The 19,120-nt window shown below is 36.3% G+C and overlaps 1 protein-coding gene across 1 annotated transcript in view; it reads right to left on the bottom strand.

Annotated features, from left to right (window-relative positions):
- Positions 1-1,201: 1,201 nt before the first annotated feature.
- The window catches only part of DNAJC15 (DnaJ heat shock protein family (Hsp40) member C15), a 72,743-nt gene continuing 54,824 nt past the window's right edge, over positions 1,202-19,120 (bottom strand). The window contains exon 6 of the mRNA XM_004759260.3: positions 1,202-1,427. Coding sequence (XP_004759317.1) covers positions 1,357-1,427 — 71 coding nt within the window. The 3' untranslated portion in view covers positions 1,202-1,356. The remainder of the gene's footprint in view (positions 1,428-19,120) is intronic.

The raw sequence follows: 19,120 nt of genomic DNA, 5'->3' as shown, positions 1-19,120 counted from the left end.
ATTTATCTCTAAAGCCCAGCTTTCATGGACTTATTCTATGAAGCTCCTCCTTTATGCTCTCAGTTTAAAATATTCTTTTCTTCTTTGCACTTTGTTAGCATATCACCTGTACTTCTCTAATAGTGTGATTTACCTTTTCTCTAAATGTAACTTCTTTGGGGTCATGATCCATGGTTGGTTCACAACTATAACTCTCAGAGGACCCACTACAGAGCCTTACACATTATAGGTGGTCAATAAATATCTGCAGAACGAATAACTGAATAAATACACAGTACTGGAAGGCTGTAATTAAAGACAAATTCCTCAGACTTCTCCTACCACTTTTTCAACTTTTCCTCACTGGGCTCATTTTGCAAATCTTTAATCATTTTAGTAGCTCTCCAAGTTCCCATGCTTCAGTTATAGAGTCTCAAAGAGAGCACAGATCTTTAACAAGTCCTAACCACTATTTTACAAAACACTATTTAGTAAATTTGATTGAGTTTTCAATCTTTTTCTCATGGGATGGCAGTCAGTGTTTGATCTCAAACCCTTACATAGGCAGAGTAGTAAAGTCCTCTAAGAAAACAAGGGATATTGTGAATATTAGTATCAGCAGTAAGAAAATTTCTACTTATTGCTCATACTTCCCACATTACTGATGATGATAACTGGGTGAGGCTGGGGAGCCAAGAGAACTTAGGACTAAAGCAAAAAAACTTCAAATGTATGACTATCACAGAGAAAGGAAGGGAAAAAAAGAAAGAAGATCAATCCTTGAATTTTAAGGTATTCCTTTAAAAGATAATAAAAAGATAGGGGCATCTGGGTGACTCAATAAGTTAAACGTCTGCCTTCAGCTCATGTCACGATTTCAGGGTCCTGGGATCACGCCCCACATCAGGCTCCCTGCTCAGCTCTCCCTCTCCCACTGCTGTTCCCCCTGCTTGTGCTCTCTCTCTCAAATAAATAAAATCCTTAAAAAGAAAGATAATAGGGCGCCTGGGTGGCTCAGTGGGTTAAGCCATTGCCTTCAGCTCAGGTCATGATCTCAGGGTCCTGGGATCGAGTCCCGCATCGGGCTCTCTGCTCAGCGGGGAGCCTGCTTCCTCTCTCTCTCTCTGCCTGCCTCTCTGCCTACTTGTGATCTCTGTCTGTCAAATAAATAAATAAATAAAATCTTAAAAAGAAAGAAAGAAAGAAAGAAAGATAATAAAGATAGATTATTAATCTTTTATTATTATATACCTTAATAGTGGAATAAATGATTGTGGTCAGTACATGTATGAAAATTATGAACACCGTGGTTTAGATTAATTTGGACTTTTTTTATATTCTCTCTTCTTTTCCTTCAGAATGATTCTTAAGTATCGATCAATGTTTGGTGGTTGCTTCTAATAAGTCTTTTGCTTCATTTATTTTGGTTGCTAAGTAAGGAGATCCACCTGAAAGGACAAAGAAAAAATAAATGGATTAAAACATACTTCATTATTGATATTTTCTAAAGTCTCAAATAAAGAAAAACACTCTTAATTAGAATTCTCTGATACTTTCCCACATATTCATCTTCTTGACAAAATTATTTTATAAGCTAAGTAGAAATCACAATAGCATAAATTAAATTTGTTTAGCAAAGCACTACAGATACCCAACAATCAAAGATAACCTCTGAAAAAAATAATGAAAGAAAGCTATGATCAGGAATAATTTGAAAAACACTCAAATATTTCACTGGTCAGACGTTGCCATTCAAATACTTGATCAGAGGTTAAGTGGATGGTTAGGTATATAAAATAATGGTCTCACTCCAAAACTTTTTTTCTATAAAGGGAAGAATATTCAACTATGAAGGAAGGTATCTTTCTGAAGGAGGTAAAGCAATTCAAGGGAACTTTCAGAGACATATCAAGACTTACATTTCCACACACACACACACAAAATATTAGAAAATGCAACTTATGTACTATCCAGTTCTAAAAACCATACTTATTCATACAGGTGAATGAACTAATAAATGAAAATAATAAAAATAACATTAAAGGAAATGCTCCCTATTCTCTAAAATGATCCTAATTAGAATACAGTCTTAGATTCACTGTGCCCTAAAATAAAATTACATCAGTTCTTTTTTTAGAATTCTTTGCAATGAATTCTTTCTAATGCAAACAGCAAGATGGAAGGAAACTGAGCTGAATTTTAAATTCATAATCATCATGAATCACAAACAGAATCTGACATACAAAAATACTAGCCCCAAAAAGTCACATTAAAGCTATTTAAGCATTATATGCCTTCTAACTTCTAGTCCTGAATATTTTCACTGCTTAATGCTTGAGCTAACAATCATATTACAGTTCACCAGTCTCTTTGTGTTTGTTTTTATTTTTTCATTCTCCCCCTGAGTACAAACCATCTATGGCTTGTGAAAACCTCAGAAAACCTCAGTAGCTTACAACAAACCAAAACATATCTAGATAGCACTGGTGTATAAACTGTCCAGACCATAACCAAGCCTTTTATTAGTATCATAACACCAACTTATACAGGAAGAAGAAAGCAGGGAAAACAGATCAACAAACACAGTGCTGTTGTAGAAAGGGCAACGCTAGAGGAAGCTATATATAGCTTTTTGCCCTTGAGGATCCTACTGACATTTCCATATCAAGATCTCAATTGCTATGAACAGTTATGGGATATATTATGGAGTGTCCTTGACTATATAGCAAGAATTACAAATGAAGTTGATGAAAGTTTCCTTATGCACTTGGTTATGAAATAAATTGATTTCATGATTATCTTTGAAAATAATCTTGAATTAGGTAGTGTCAATCTTGGTAAGATGTTTGAATGTTTAGAGTTTTGTATGTCTTTTTGTCATTTTGTATGTCTTCAACAAATATTAAAATATTAATTGAACTCAAATATAACCTGTAATTGATTGATATGCACTCTGGATATTTAAATCATAGACCATAATATGCTCATTTAGCAGCTAGAAAAAAACAGAGACACTTAAATTAAAAGATGCATTAAAGGGGCGCCTGGGTGGCTCAGTGGGTTAAAGCCTCTGCCTTTGGCTCAGGTCATGATCTCAGGGTCCTGGGATCAAGCCCCACATCGGGATCTCTGCTCAGCAGGGAGCCTGCTTCCTCCTCTCTCTCGCTCGGCCTGCCTCTCTGCCTACTTGTGATCTCTGTCAAATAAATAAATAAATAAAATCTTTTTTTAAAAAAAGTTGCATTAAACACTACACTTACTGATGGCAGAGTTACAGAAAAAGAACTGACAATTTAGAATATGGTTGGATTACCACTCACCATCTGTAAGTCAGAGGCACACTGCACTTCCAATTTATGTGCATGGTAGGAACTTTGGTCAGCTCTCATTTTACCCTCATTCTGTCTTCCTAAAACTTGGAAAACTACAACTCCTATATTCTTTCTTTCTTTTTTTTTTTTTTTTTAAGATTTTTTTTATTTATTTGACAGAAAGACATCACAAGTAGGCAGAGAGGCAGCAGATAGAGAGTGAGAGAAGGAAGCAGGCTCCCTGCTGAGCAGAGAGCCCGATGTGGGACTCGATCCCAGGACCCCGAGATCATGACCCGAGCCGAAGGCAGCGGCTTAACCCACTGAGCCACCCAGGCACCCCAACTCCTATATTCTTTACAAGTAGTGTGTGATTCTAATTCAGATCTCTCAGTGAAGGGCAATCTTGCAAGATCTGGAAGGCTCAAGCGATAGCAAGGCTTTCTTGATGGTCCTCTTTGTTCTTGCTGCTATCAGTGAGATCATGGTATGACAGTGGCAGCAACCGTGCTTCTTGTGCAGCGCTAGTGGCAGTCCACAACGTAGCAGTTTCCCTGACAGAGCAGCTCTAGCATTATTTTGGGAGTCATTTTTGTAGGCCAAGTCTAGAATTTACACCTTCAAACCTTCCAACAATCTGTAAACATTAACTCATTGTATTTAACGCTCTCCTGTTTAGAACATCCAGTTTCTGGCACTGAATCTTGACTGATATAATGATATATAGCCTATATTTAATGGACACAATCTACTTTTGGATCTTTCAATCCTGCTCAGATTTCTTGGGAAAGTCATCTGAATTCCATTTAGTTAGAACACTCACCCTCACACCTGATCTCTATACCACTGTACCTTCACTAAATACTGCCAGAGCTCTTCTGCCTTTGGCTACCATGAACTATTGTTTTAGACCAACCATCCCACTGACACCAACTATAAGAGCTGAAAAAACACGTTAGTAGGAAAGCACTGGAGTTCTACCAAGTCAGCCAGGTCTTGAGGGTCAAGATCTTAGAGATAAGGAAAATGCATTGTAATGAGCGCAACATTCTGCACTATTTATATCCTTCACAGAAATCAGACACAAAATAGAACATACTATACAATTCTGCTTATATGAAATGTTAGAAAAGACATCTCTAGGGGTGCCTAGGTGGCTCAGTCAGTTAAGCATCTGACTCTTGATTTCAGCTCGGGTCATAATCTCAGGAATGTGAGATTAAGACCCACATTGGCCTCTGTACTAAGTTCTGTCTCTCCCTCTCCTTCTGGGCCTCCTTCCCCATTAAAAAAAACAAAAAACAAAAAAACAAAACAAAACAAAAAAAACAGAAAAAACCCCCCAAATCTATCTAATCAAACCCATAGCTGCAGAACGTAGAATGGTGATTGCCTGAGTTAAGGTTAGGGACTGGCATTGAGTTTTAAAATGTTCTGTATTAATTGTGTTAGTGGTTACTTGGGTGTCTACATTTGTCAAAATCCATCAAACAGTGCATTTAAATAGATATATTTTATTGCATGTAAATTATGTCTCAATATAGTTAAGTTAAAAAACATGATAAAGAAACAATCTAAGTAACATACATAAAACACTCCACTCTGCAAGTATAGATTATGCCTTCTTTTAAACTGCATGAGGAACATTTACTGAAGTTGACCATGTGGAAGGTTATAGAGCAAGTCTCAACAAACTCTGAAGACTAAAATCACAACAAGCAGTGCAACATGAAGTGTGTCCCATGGACTAGTGCTGGTTCACAGGTGTTAATGGACCACAACTAGATAGGTTTAGATATTGAGAATAAGTGTTTAAAAATATAGCCATTTGATAAAGTAGTGCATCTCTGTAGAACCTAATAATAAAAAATAAACCTGGGGCTGCTCTTACATATCTTTTTATTTTGATTTTCTAATAAATTCATTTTTATTGTATTTTTTAAAAGTTGCTAGTCCAACATAGATTGGGAAAAAGGAACAAGTCCTCTATCACAGTTTGAGAAGTACTATATGAGATATGCTAATTGACTTCAGTAGAATTAAGGTGGACAACAATAATAAACACACATAGGGGATCCTAATGCTTGGAAATTAAGCACTATATTTGTAAATAACCCATGCACCAAGGAAAATGTAACAGAAATTAGCATTCAAGAGAATTAACAGAGTTAAAGTTTAGTTCTCTGAAAAAACTGATCAGATTCATAGCAAAGCATTTGAAATTTAAATGAAATAAACTCCAGGAAATGGGGCACCTGGGTGGCTCAGTGGGTTAAAGCCTCTGCCTTTGGCTCAGGTCATGATCCCAGGGTCCTGGGATCGAGCCCCGCATGGAGCTCTCTCCTCAGCAGGGAGCCCGCTTCCTCCTTTCTCTCTCTCTGCCTGCCTCTCTGCCTACTTGAGATCTCTGTCAAATAAATAAAAAAAATCTTAAAAAAAAAGGAAATAAACTCCAGGAAAAATGTAATATATCAAAACGGATACAAGAAGAAATAGAATACCAAAAGGATACTCTCTTTTTGAGAAATTGGATCTATAATCAAAATCTTCCCACAAACAAAAAGCCTGGTCAGGATGGTTTCATCAGTGAATTTTTCCAAAAACTAAAAGAAAAAAAACCTCCCCCACCCCACATTTCAACTCTTTTTATGAAGCTAGCATCTCTTTGATAACAAACCCTGAGAGAAGTATCATAAGATGAACATCAATGCAAAAACAAACAAAATATTAGCTTATCAAATCAGGCTAAATATCATGACTGAGAATCTAAGACTGGCTTCAACATTAGAAAATGAATTAATGTAATTCACCACATTAATAGAAAAAAGAATAAATATCCTATAATCATCTCAATAGATGTAGAAAACTCAATGCATATTCATAACAAAAACTTTTAGTAAACTAGGAACAGAAGGGAAGTTCTTTTATGTAATAGAAGTCATCAAAAAATATAGCAAACATAAAAATATATATATAGCAAACATACTTAGTAAAATGATGAGACCTTTGGCTCTGAGATCAGCAACAAGAAAAAAGATACCTACTATCATAATTTCTATTTAACATTATATTCAAGGGTCTAGCCATTTTAATAAATGCTCCCCTCCTTTCCCAATTAAAAAAAAATGATTAGAATGAAACTGTCATTCTTCACAAATGACACGACTGAGTATGTAGAAAATCCAAAAGGATCTAAAGACAAAAATCATAGAATTAAATGAATTTAACAAGTTGTTGGATACACAACAGCAAATATACAAACTCAATAGTTATGTCTTAGAAAAAAATGACTATACAATATAAACTTTTGAAACACCACAATCTATAGTAGCATTTAAAAAATTGACGCTTAAGGATAAATTAAACAAATTAAGTATATGACTACAACCCAGAACACGGAAAAGTCTTATTGAAACAAATTAAGGATCCCATACATAAACAGAATGATATGTTTTGCTCCTGGATTGGAAAATTCAATATTGTAAAGATGTCAATTCTCCTGAAATGGATCTACAGATTCATGGCAATCCCGATCATAACCACAGAAGGTTTGTGTATGAATGTGTATGTGTGCACTTGCACATGTTCACATGCAAATCAATACGATAATTCCTACTTTATATTAAAGTGCAAAGGGCCAAACATAGTAAAAAAATCTTAAGTAGGATTTACACTACCAAAAATAAAGATTTGTTATGAAGCTACACAAATTAAAATAGTATGGTATTGGCATAAAGACAAAGAATTTAGCAATCAGAAGAAGAGAGAAAATACAAAAAGGTCTCCATAAGTATCAAGTTACTTGACTTATAACAAAGTAATACTGTAGATCACCAGGTGAAAGAACATTCTTTTCAGTAAATAATGCTGGACCACTTGGATATCTATATTAATATCTCACATGATATACAAAAATTGATTCTAGTTTATTATAAGTATAATTATGCAAGATAATAAAGGTTTCAGAAGTTATCTTCATGACCTTGAGACAGGCAAAAGTTTCCTAGGCAAAATAAAACACACTAAGTGTAAAGGAAAAATTGGATAAACTGGAATATATTAAAATTTAAAATTTCTGTACAATGAATGGATACCATTAAGAGGCAAAAGCAAGACACAGAGAGGAGATACCTACAACACAAAGACTCATGTCTAGAATACCAAAATATATGATTTTCTCAGAAGTCAATAAGAAAAGGAGATGACACAACAGAAAAAAATGAATAAATGCAGGATAGTCATACCATGGAATATTATACAGCAATAAAAATGAGGGAATCATTACTACTGCATTCACTGCTACATAAATGAATCTCACAAAGATAATAAATGAAAGAAGACAAATACAGAAGATTGCATACTATATAATTCTACCCACACAAAGTTCAGAAAACAGGCAAAGCTGATCTATGGCAATAAAAGCTAGGACAGTGATCACTTTTAGGGAGTGGGGAATGACAGGAGAGGAGAGGTTTTTTTTTTTATTAAATATTTTATTTATTTATTTGACAGAGATCACAACTAGGCAGAGAGACAGGTGTGGGGCGGTGGGGGGTGGGGAAGGAGGCTCCCTGCTAATCAGAAAGCCCAATGCAGGGCTTGATCCCAGGACCCTGAGATCATGACCAGAGCCCAAGGCAGAGGTCCAATCCACTGAGCCACCTAGGCGCCTCATGAGGAGAGGTTTTGTCTGGTTTTCTTAATCTGGGTGATAGCTACATAAATTGGTTCACTTTGTGACAATTCATTGAGTTGTATATTTATGATCTGTGTACCATTATAAATATATATATTTCAATTTTTTAAAGTTTATTAAAAAATTTACTATAAGGGAGCCTGGGTGGCTCAGATGGTTAAGTGTCTGCCTTTGGCTCAGGTCATGATCCCAGGGTCCTGGGATTGAGTCCTGCATCTGGCTCCCTGCTTTGCAAAGAGCCTCCTTCTCCCTCTCCCTCTGCGTCTGCTCTCCCTGCTGGTGCTTTCTCTCTCTCTGTCAAATAAATAAGTAAATAAAATCTTTAAAAAAAATTTACTAAGATATGTTGACTTCCTGCAGTTCAATGACACTATAAATTTGTACTTTCCCCAAATCACTGGGGCTCAACAAACCTATGATCAAGACCACGATGATGAGGACAGTGACTAGGCATTAGTCTACTTTTTTATATAATCTCATCCCAGGTTCCCTTCTTCCTGGAGAAGATTGAAATCATGACTGTGATTTATCATTTAAATATGTCTGTTTACCCATTAGATAATAAATACCTTGAAGAGCATTCTTGCCTTAGATATTTATGTATTATCAACACAGTTCTGAGTATACAGATGGGACTTGAGATATTCTTTGTGGAGGAGTAGGAAAAGTGATGAGTCACTATTCCATTATTTTCATGCATCATGTACCAGCTTCACAGAAGTAAAACTACTCCAAAGACTCAGAAAACAGGTAAACAAGAGTGTTACAAGTAGGTGCTTTAAAAAATAAATAAATTCTGCAATACATCTGAGTAAGAAATCTAACCAGCACAAGAGAAAATAAGCAAATATTCTATAAATAACAAGAATTTCAAAGCTAGGTACAATTATTAATAATTAAATGTAACTAATAATAATAGCTATAATTTGATGATAATAATTATATCTAATCAAGTATAATAATTGTTACTAATGTGAGTTTCATAACAAGCACACCAATCTGAGGAATAAGAAGATACAAGTTGCCTTATATCCTTGGGTCTTTCTTAGATCTTTTCATGGGTTTTTATATATTCTTTAACTTTGATGATAACTTATGAATATCTACATACCAAATCTGTAAGACAGAAGTAAAAAGTATTATCATTATCATCTACTGTCTGAAGGGTTCTTAAAGGCCACCCACATTTCTTAAAAGAAAGATGGTAAAATCATGTGGAGGCAGACAGTTTGACTTCTGACATGAGGAGTTCCACTGATCTGCTCCCCACTGGAACTGGTGAAAATTATGTAAAAAACCCCAATCACTTAAAACCTCTGAAAATGGTCTTAAAAGTAAAAGTGAAGAAGAAACTTCCATTCAAGAAAACCTATGAAAAATTCAGTAAGAAAGGCAGGAAACTGGTATTTGAACCAAAACAGCTTCTTCCTTCTCTCCTCCTAGCTCAGGCACTGGACTGCTGCAGCCAAAAAAACAGGGCTCCCTTTCTCCCCAGCTCCTGCACAAAGGACTTTCAGAGGCTCTCCATATTTCCCTTCCTGCTACTAGCTGCCTGACACCGAGGCTAAGTCCTAAGGAAGTGATACAGAAGTTATACCTTAATTGTGGCTCCCTCAGAATACTGGGTCTCAAGAGCCCTTTTCCTAGTCCATCAGGCATGGTAGTCTCACACAGAAGAGGCAAGCCAAGAAGACTACTGCTCCCTGCATTGCATGCTTGGATCCAACAGTGGGGGTTTCACTTGGAGAGAAGACTGCCATAGTTTCCACCCTCTGCTCCAGAGTCCCGGCAGAGATTTTGCCTGTGAAGTACACAGGCCATAAAACAGAGAGCCCCTAATTTCTTTCCAAAGGAACAGAATTCATTTGCAACATAGCATGGAGGGTGCACACAGGGACAAAAAAACAAATAAAAGAAGATTCATGAATCTAGTTAACATATAGCATAGATTATAGGCCAGTTCATAGGACAGAACCAGGGAACAAACAGGCAGAGAGGAGCCCCTCTGGGGTCAGAACAAATATCAAACACTGACCTCAGAAACTGTTCCATCAAAGGAGCAACTATTTGATAGTATTAGTTTGTAGAGAAATTTATATCTCAGGGCATTGTTGAGAATGACTGAGTGGTCAGAAATTAGGTTAGTTTACAGTTGGGTGTGATCAAGAAAAGAGAGGAAGAGTGCCCTACTAGTACCACTGTCATCCCATGGTAAATGATGGCATACCCAAAGCTATACCTCCTTGGGAAACTTGTAAGAAGCTGAATATTTCAAGGTGGGGGTATCGATTTCATTAAAATAATACTGACAGATACTAAACAAATAAAAATAATAAGCCCTCCCTGGGGTGGACAAGTACCCAGAGCTGCTATGACACATAATATAAAATGTTCAGTTTCCAACAAAATATGCAAGGCATGCAATAAAAAAGCAAAGTATGACAGTATGAGCCATGCATATGTAATGAAAAAAGCAGCAACAGAAACTACTGTGAAAGTGATCAGATGCATTTATGGGAAAAAAGATTCCAAAATAGTCGTTACAGATCTACAGAACAAAATTTTTTAAAAAACCACTAGAGGTGCTGAAGAGTAGATCTGAACAGGCATAAGAAAGAATTAGTGAACTTGAAGATAGAACAATCGAGATTAAGGAAGCCAAAGATCTAAAAGAAAAAAGTAAGAAAAAAGAACAGAGCCTTAGAAAGATGTGGGACATCATTAAACTCACAAATATACATGTAATGGGAGTACTAGAAGAAGAGGAGAGAAAGAAAATCAAAGAAAACTTTGAAGAAAAAAATAGTTAAAAACTTCCATAGTTTACTGAAAAACAAAAACCTACACATCTAATGAGGTCAACACATTCCAAATAGGATAAATAAAAAGAAATCTAAAGACACAGTAAATCTAAAAACATAGTAAATCTAAATCATAGTAAAAATGCAGAAAGTCAAAGACAAGGAGAAAATCTATAAAGTAGTGTTAAATTTATTAAATAAAGAAGTCATTAGACTGAAGTGGCTTTAATGCTTTAGTAGCCTATATAACCAAATCAAAACCTAAGGCTGTAAATCCCTTAACATTAAGAAACTGAAACCTGAGGACAACTAATCAAAGTCAACTAGGCTTTTCTAAATAAAGCAAATGCTTAAGCTGCAGCCAATCAAATAATTTGTTTTGCTCCTGCCTCTTCTCTATAAAAACATTTCCCCTAGCTCCTGTCAGTGGAGTGGTTAACCAATTTCAGTTTGGCAATACCCAATTCAAATAGATTTTTTGCTCAAATAAACTCTTAAAAAATTTTTTTAAAGAGGGGTGCCTGCGTGGCTCAGTGTGTTGAGCCTCTGACTTTGGCTCAGGTCATGATCTCAGGGTCCTGGGATTGAACCCCAAGCAGAGAGCCTGCTTCTCCATCCCCCTCTACCTGCCTCTGCCTACTTGTGATCTCTCTCTCTCTGTCAAATAAATAAATAAAACTAAAAAAAATTTTTTTAAAGAATTTATTTATTTGAGACACAAAGAGAGTACATAATGGGTGGGGTAGAGGGAGAGGAAGAAGCAGAGACCCCAATGAGCAGTCAGTCTGACTTAGAGCTTGATCCCAGAAGCCTGGGATCATGACCTGAGCTAAAGGCAGACACTTAACCTATTAAGCCACCCAGGCACCCCAATCACTTTTAAAAAATCTCAAAAACCATGAAAAACTAATTAATGATATTAAAAAGCTACTTAGAAAACATTCACTCAATGTAAACGTAGTAAAAGGGATTAATAAAGAAGTAAAAAAGACATGAGATATTGAAACAAAAAGTAAATCAGATGTAAATGCAACTATGTTAATAATAATATATGTGAATGGATTAAATAATGTAATCAATCAAAAGTTATCAGATTTGATTTAAAAAACTAGACCCAACTTCATGCTATCTGCCAGAGACACACTTCAGATTAAAAGACAAACAGACTGAAAGTCAAAGGATGCAAAAAGGATGCAAAAAGATGTATCATGAAAAAAAAAATCAATCACAGAGAAACTAGAGTGCATATACTCAAAATAGGCTTTGAAACAAAAAATGTAAATGAGACTTTAAAAGGGACATTTAATAATGATAAAAGGGCCAATTCATTAAGATTTGGCGATTATAGGGGCACCTGGGTGGCTCAGTGGATTGAAGCCTCTGCCTTCGGCTTGGGTTGTGATTCTAGGGTCCTGGGATCAAGCTCCACATCGGGCTCTCTGCTCAGCAGGGGGCCTGCTTCCCTTCCAATCTCTCTGCCTGCCTCTCTGCCTACTTGTGATCTCTGTCAAATAGATAAATAAAATCTTAAAAAAAAAAAAAGATTTGGCAATTATAAACATATATGCATCAAACAACAGAGCACAAAAACAAAAACTAAAAGACATAAACAGAGAAAAAAGACAATTCAACAACAAAAATTAATGCTCCACTTTCAATTAATGGACAGAAGATCAACAAGAAAACAAAAACTGCACAACATTTAAACCAACTAGATCTAACAGACATCTATATAATGTCCGTTAATCTATAGAACACTTCACCAAAAAAAACCAGAATATACATTCTTCTCAAGTGCACATGAAACATTCTCCGGGAGAGGCCATGTGCTAGGCTATTAAAGAGACCTAAATAAATTAAAAGGATAGAAATAATACATCATGTTTTCCAAACACAATGGTATAAAATTAGAAATAAAAACAAGGACATAATTAAGAAATAGATTTGTGGGAATTAAACATACTCTTGTAAAATTAACAAGTCAAAAAAGAAATCAAAAGGTAAATCAGAAAGTATTTTAAGGTAAATGATAATGAAGACACAATATATTAAAACTCATGGTGTACAATGAAACCAGTGTCTACAACATGGCAATTACAGCTGTAAGTGCCCACGTTAACAGAGAGATCTTAAATCAATGACCTAACTTCAACCTTAAAACACTAAAAAAGAATAAACCTAAGGCAAGTAAAAGGAAGGAAAGAGGTAAAGTTAAAATGGAAATAAAAGAGATAACAAAAGAAAAAAAAGAAAGAGAGAGAGAGAAATTAACAATCCCCAAAGCTGATTTTTTGGAAAGAATCCTTTAACTTGTTGATCAGCAATACAAACCTTAAGCTTGTTTGGCCAAGAAAAACAACACAGTCAAATTACTAGAATTAGAAACCAATGCCACTATCAACCTTAAAGAAATAAAAAAGACTATGAAAGAATACTAAGAACAACTGCATTTCAACAAATTAGGCAATTTAGATAAAGTGAAGAAATTCCTTGGAAGATACAAATTACTGAAACTTAACTCAATAAGGAACAGACAATTGAAGAGAGCTTTGACAACTTCAGAGACTGAATCAGTAATCAAAAAACTTCGCATAAAGCAAAGGCTGAGCCTAGGTGGTTTACAGAAGAGGAAGAAACACTTCCTAACTCATTTTATAAGGTCCACATTATCTTGACACTAAAACCACAGACATCACAATAAAACTACAGACAAATATTTCTCGAGTATGGATTTAAAAAAAAAAAAAAAAAAAAAAAAACCTCAACAAAATACAAGCAAACTGAATCTAGCCGCATTTTAAAAAAATTATACACCAGACCAACTGAAATTCATCCCAGGGATGTGAGGTTGGCTTAACAACCAAAAATCAATTAATGTGATCCATTACATCTACAGAGTAAAAAACAAAAGTAGAAGGGACCTTCCTAACCTGATAAAGGGCATCCATAAAAAACCCCCAGTTATATCATACTAATGGGGTAAAGACTGGATGCTTTTCCCTAGTATCAGAAACAAGATAAGACTATCTGTTCTCACAACTTTTCAATATTGTACTGGAGACTACGCAGGGCAATTAGGTAAGAAAAAGAAATAAAGGGAAAGGAAGAAGTAAAACTACCTCTATTCACAAGTGACACAATAGTCTCCTGAAACCACTAAAAAAGCACTGGAACTAATAAACAAGTTCAGCAAGGTTGCGGGTGATAAGACCAATATTTAAAAATCAGTGATATTCCTATACATTTTCAATGAATAATATAAAAATGAAATTAAGAAAATAATTCTTTTCATACTAGTATCAAAGAGAATAATACACTTAGGAATAAACTTATAAAGTGCAAAACTTATACACTTAGAACTATAAAATTAGTGTTGAAAGAAATGAAATTATCTAAATGAATGGGAAAAATCCCATGTCCATGAATCAATGGCCTAACATGTTAAGATGCATTATTCCCTAAACTGACTTACAGATTCAACACAATCTCTATCAGAATCCAGCTAACTTCTTTGCAAAAATTGACAACCTGATTCTAAAATTCATATGGAATTCCAGGGGACCCAGAATAGCTGAAACAATCCTAAAAAGAAGAATACAGTCAGAGGACTTGTACTGCACAAAATTAAAACTTATTACAAAGATTCCCTAGAGAATTCTACCAAACACTCAAAGAAGAAATAATACCTATTCTTCTGAAGCTGTTTCAAAAAAAAGAAACAGAAGGAAAACTTCCAGACTCTTTAATTACTCTGATACCCAAACCAGACAAAGAACCCACCAAAAGGAGAATTTCAGACCAATATCCCTGATGAATATGGATGCTAAGATTCTCAACAAGATCCTAGCTAATAGGATACAACAGTACATTAAAAAGATTATCCACCATGACCAGGTGGTATTTATCTACGGGATGTAAGTGTGGTTCAACATTTGCAAATCAATCAATGTGACAGAACAAATCAATAAGAGAAGAGAGAAGAACCACATGGTCCTCCCAATTGATGCAGAAAAAGCATTTGACAAGATACAGCATCTGGTCCTGATTAAAACGATTCAAAGTATAGGGATAGAAGGAACATTCCTCAACTTCATAAAATCTATCAATGAAAAACCCACAGAGAATATCACCCTCAATGGGGAAAAGCTGACAGCCTTCCCTTTGAGATCAGGAACACAACAAGGATGCCCACTATCGCCACTCTTGTTCAATATAGTACTAGAAGTCCTTGTAACAGCAATTAGACAACAAAAGGAAATAAAAGGTATTCAGATTGGCAATGAAGAAGTCAAACTCTCTCTCTTCACAGATGAGATGATACTTTGTATGGGAAACCCAAAAGACTCCATCCCCAAACTACTAGAACTCATAGAGCAATTCAGTAATGTGGCAGGATACAAAGTCAATGTACAGAAATCAGTTGCTTTCTTATAGACTAATAATGAAAATACAGAAAGGGAAATCAGAGAATCAATTCCATTTACTATAGCACCAAGAACCATAAGATACCTGGGAATAAACCCAATCAAAGAGGTAAAGGATCTGTACTCAAGTAATTACAGAACACTTATGAAAGAAATTGAAGAAGACACAAAAAGATGGAAGACCATTCCATGTTCATGGATTGGAAGAATAAACATTGTTAAAATGTCTATACTGCCTAGAGCTATCTATACTTTCAATGCCATCCTGATCAAAATTCCACTAGCATTTTTCAAAGAACTGGAACAAACAATCCTAAAATGTGTATGGAACTAGAAGAGACCCCAAATTTCTAAGGAAATGCTGAAAAAGAAAAACAAAACTGGGGGCATCACATTGCCTGATTTCAAGCTTTGCTATGAAGCTGTGATCACCAAGACAGCATGGTACTAGCATAAAAACAGACACCGAGACCAGTGGAACAGAGTAGAGAGCCCAGATATGGACCCTCAACTCTATGGTCAAATAATCTTTGACAAAGCAGGAAAAAATATACAGGGGAAAAAAACAGTCTCTTCAATAAATGGTGCTGGGAAAATTGGACAGCAATGTGTAGAAGAATGAAACTCGACCATTCTCTTACACCATACACAAAGATAAACTCGAAATGGATAAAACACCTCAACGTGAGGCAGGAATCTATCAAAATCCTAAGGAGGACATAGGTAGTAACCTCTTCGACATTAGCCACAGCAATTTTTTTCATATATGTCTCCAAAGGCAAAGGAAACAAAAGTGAAAATGAACTTTTGGGACTTCATCAAGATCAAAAGCTCCTGCACAGCAAAGGAAACAGTCAACAAAACGAAAAGGCAACCCACGGAATAGGAGAAGATATTCACAAATGACACTACAGACAAAGGGCTAATATCTAAGATCTATAAAGAACTCCTCAAATTCAACACACACAAAACAGATAATCACATCAAAAAATGGGCAGAAGACTGTGAACGGACACTTCTCCAAAGAAGACACAAATGGCCAATAGATCAAAAAATGTTCATCATCATTAGCCATCAGGGAGTTTCAAATCAAAACCACATTGAGATACTACCTTACACCAGTTAGAATGGCCAAAATCAACAAGACAGTAAACAACAAGTGTTGGAGAGGATGTGGAGAAAGGGGAAACCTCTTACACTATTGGTGGGAATGCAAGTTGATGCAGCCAATTTGGAGAACAGTGTGGAGATTCCTTAAGAAATTAAAAATAGAGCTTCCCTATGACCCTGCAATTGCACTACTGGGTATTTACCCCAAAGATACAGATGTAGTGAAAAGAAGGGCCATCTGTACCCCAATGTTTATAGCAACAATGGCCACAGTTGCCAAACTGTAGAAAGAACCAAGATGCCCTTCAATGGATGAATAGATAAAGAAGATATGGTCCATACATACAATGGAGTATTATGCCTCCATGAGAAAGGATGAATACCTAACTTTTGTATCAACATGGATGGGACTGGAGGAGATTATGCCGAGTGAAATAAGTCAAGCAGAGAGAATCAATTATATGGTTTCACTTACTTGTGGAGCATAAGGAATAACACAGAGTACGTTGAGAGATGAAGAGAAGTGGGTTGGGGAAATTGGATGGGGAGATGAACCATGACAGACTGTGGACTCAGAGAAACAAACTGGGGGTTTTGGAGGGGAGGGGAGTGGGGGGTTGGGTGAGCTTGGTGGTGGGTATTACGGAGGGCACGTACTGCCTGGAGCACTGGGTGTGGTGCATAAACAATGAATTCTGGAACACTGAAAAGAAATAAAATTTAAAAAAGAGAGAGAGAGGAAAAAAAAGCAAAAGTCACCAAAGATAGTGTGGTACTGGGAGAAAGATAAACATGTGGGTAAGTGAAATAGAACTGGGGATTAGGAGAAGGGAGAAGGGGAGGGGATAGGGAAAGGAGGCTTTGGCTAAAGGATATGGGGTTCCTTTGTGAGGTAATGAAAATAGTCTAATCAACAGTGGTGACGGCTGCACATATCTGTAAATATATCAGAAACGTCTGAATTGTACACTTTAAAGGATGAATCACATGGTACATGAATTATATATCAACATAGAGGTTTAAAAAAACAATCATGTAGAGACAGGAGAATTTGAAGAAAACTTTGAATCTTGATTCAGTTTATCAGGCGTCGAGAATCACTGAAACATAGAGTTGGAAGAGTCTTAAAGGGTTCTACACCTCATTACCCAATAAATGAACACTTCCTATGATATCCCTAACAAATTGTCCTCCAGCAGTTCTCAATCTCAAGTTTACTTCACTGCTCTGTCTGAACATCTCTTCTTCCACTGCTGTGGCTGCAGTGCCTAGAACAGGGCCTGGCTCCCAGAAGGTACTCCATAATAACTAGCTGACTGATATCTTTTGAAGGGGAACTAATATAACTCCAACTATAAGAACAGTCTTCCACATCGAGGTCCAATATTCACACTGCTCATGGTCTCGTCTCAGTAAACATACTTCTGTCCTCACAAAGGCATAGAAGAGAGACTCCACACATATGTGCAACATTTTAAATATTAGATGTTACAAAGAAGCCCTCCAAGATTCTCATTATAGTGAGGTTTCTTGTTCTTTACTGCTTTGGCCAAAAACCTAAGCCATTCTTCCTTACTTTTTTCTTATCCCCAATCCATCAACTTCGTTGGTTTCACTTTTTACTTTTTTTTTTTTTTTTAAGATTTTATTTATTTATTTGACAGAGAGAAATCACAAGTAGGCAGAGCGGCAGGCAGAGAGAGGGGGAAGCAGGGTCCCTGATGAGCAGAGAGCCTGATGCGGGGCTTGATCCCAGGACCCCCGAGACCATGACCTGAGCTGAAGGCAGAGGCTTAACCCACTCAGCTACCCAGGTGCCCCTCGCTGGCTTCACTTTCAAACTGTATCATCAAGTAGACTGTTCTTTACCTCTTTCATCACAAAAATCCTCTAAACCAGTATCATTCTTTCTTGGGTTACAGTATTCTCTACTAACTTCCTTGCTTCTACTCTGGACTCCCCTATTTTTTCCATACCTAAGTAGTCTAATTATTATAAATCAAATAACATCATGCCTGTCACACTTAAAAATAAAAGCCAAAATTCTTAGTATAGCTTGCAAGCTACTCCATCATTTAACCCTGGATATCCTATCTAATCATACGTCCTGTCATTCTTTCCTTTGCTCATTATACTCTGGGCAATCTCCTTACAATTTCATAACATACAGTATGCTCTTTGTATTTGATATTCTTTCTGCCTAAAATACTCTTTCTTCAGATTTTTGTATAACTTACTCTTTCAGGTCTCTGCTCAAATATTATCTCCTCACAGAGAATTTCTAAGATGCTCTAAGTAATACTGCAGTTACAAGAGGCAGCTGCCTCTCTCTAGCTGCCAATCTCTATTCCCCCTACTTCATTTTTCTTAAAAGCACGTACCATCATGGGACATTTTCTTTATTAGTCTTTTTTGCATAACAAACTATCCCAAGACTTAGTGGTTAAAAACAGTGGTTTTTTTTTATTCTCACTATTCAATGGATTAAGCTGGGTGGTTCTTCTGGGTTGGGTCAGGTCTGCTATAACTGGATGGTTATAACGTGGATAGGATACCCCGGGCAAAATGATGGACTGGGACCTTGACTGCACAGCTAGGCCACTCTCACTTGCCTTTCATCCTTCAGGAGCTGAGCTTGGTTTTCACCGTATGGTGGTCTCCAGTTTCTAAGAGGGTAACAGCTGAAGCTGCAATACTTCTTGAGCTCTACTATATCCTATTGGTCAAATCAAGTCACAAGGCTAGCCTAAATATAAAGGGTAAGGAAACAGACCATCTCTTGATGTGAGGTGCTGTAAA

This window comes from Mustela putorius, unplaced genomic scaffold (assembly GCF_011764305.1).
Source record: "Mustela putorius furo isolate JIRA1106 unplaced genomic scaffold, ASM1176430v1.1 tig00000179_pilon_pilon_pilon, whole genome shotgun sequence".
Taxonomy (NCBI): domain Eukaryota; kingdom Metazoa; phylum Chordata; class Mammalia; order Carnivora; family Mustelidae; genus Mustela; species Mustela putorius.
The sequence above is the reverse complement of the archived record's forward strand: the minus strand, read 5'-3'. Positions and strand labels throughout refer to the sequence as shown.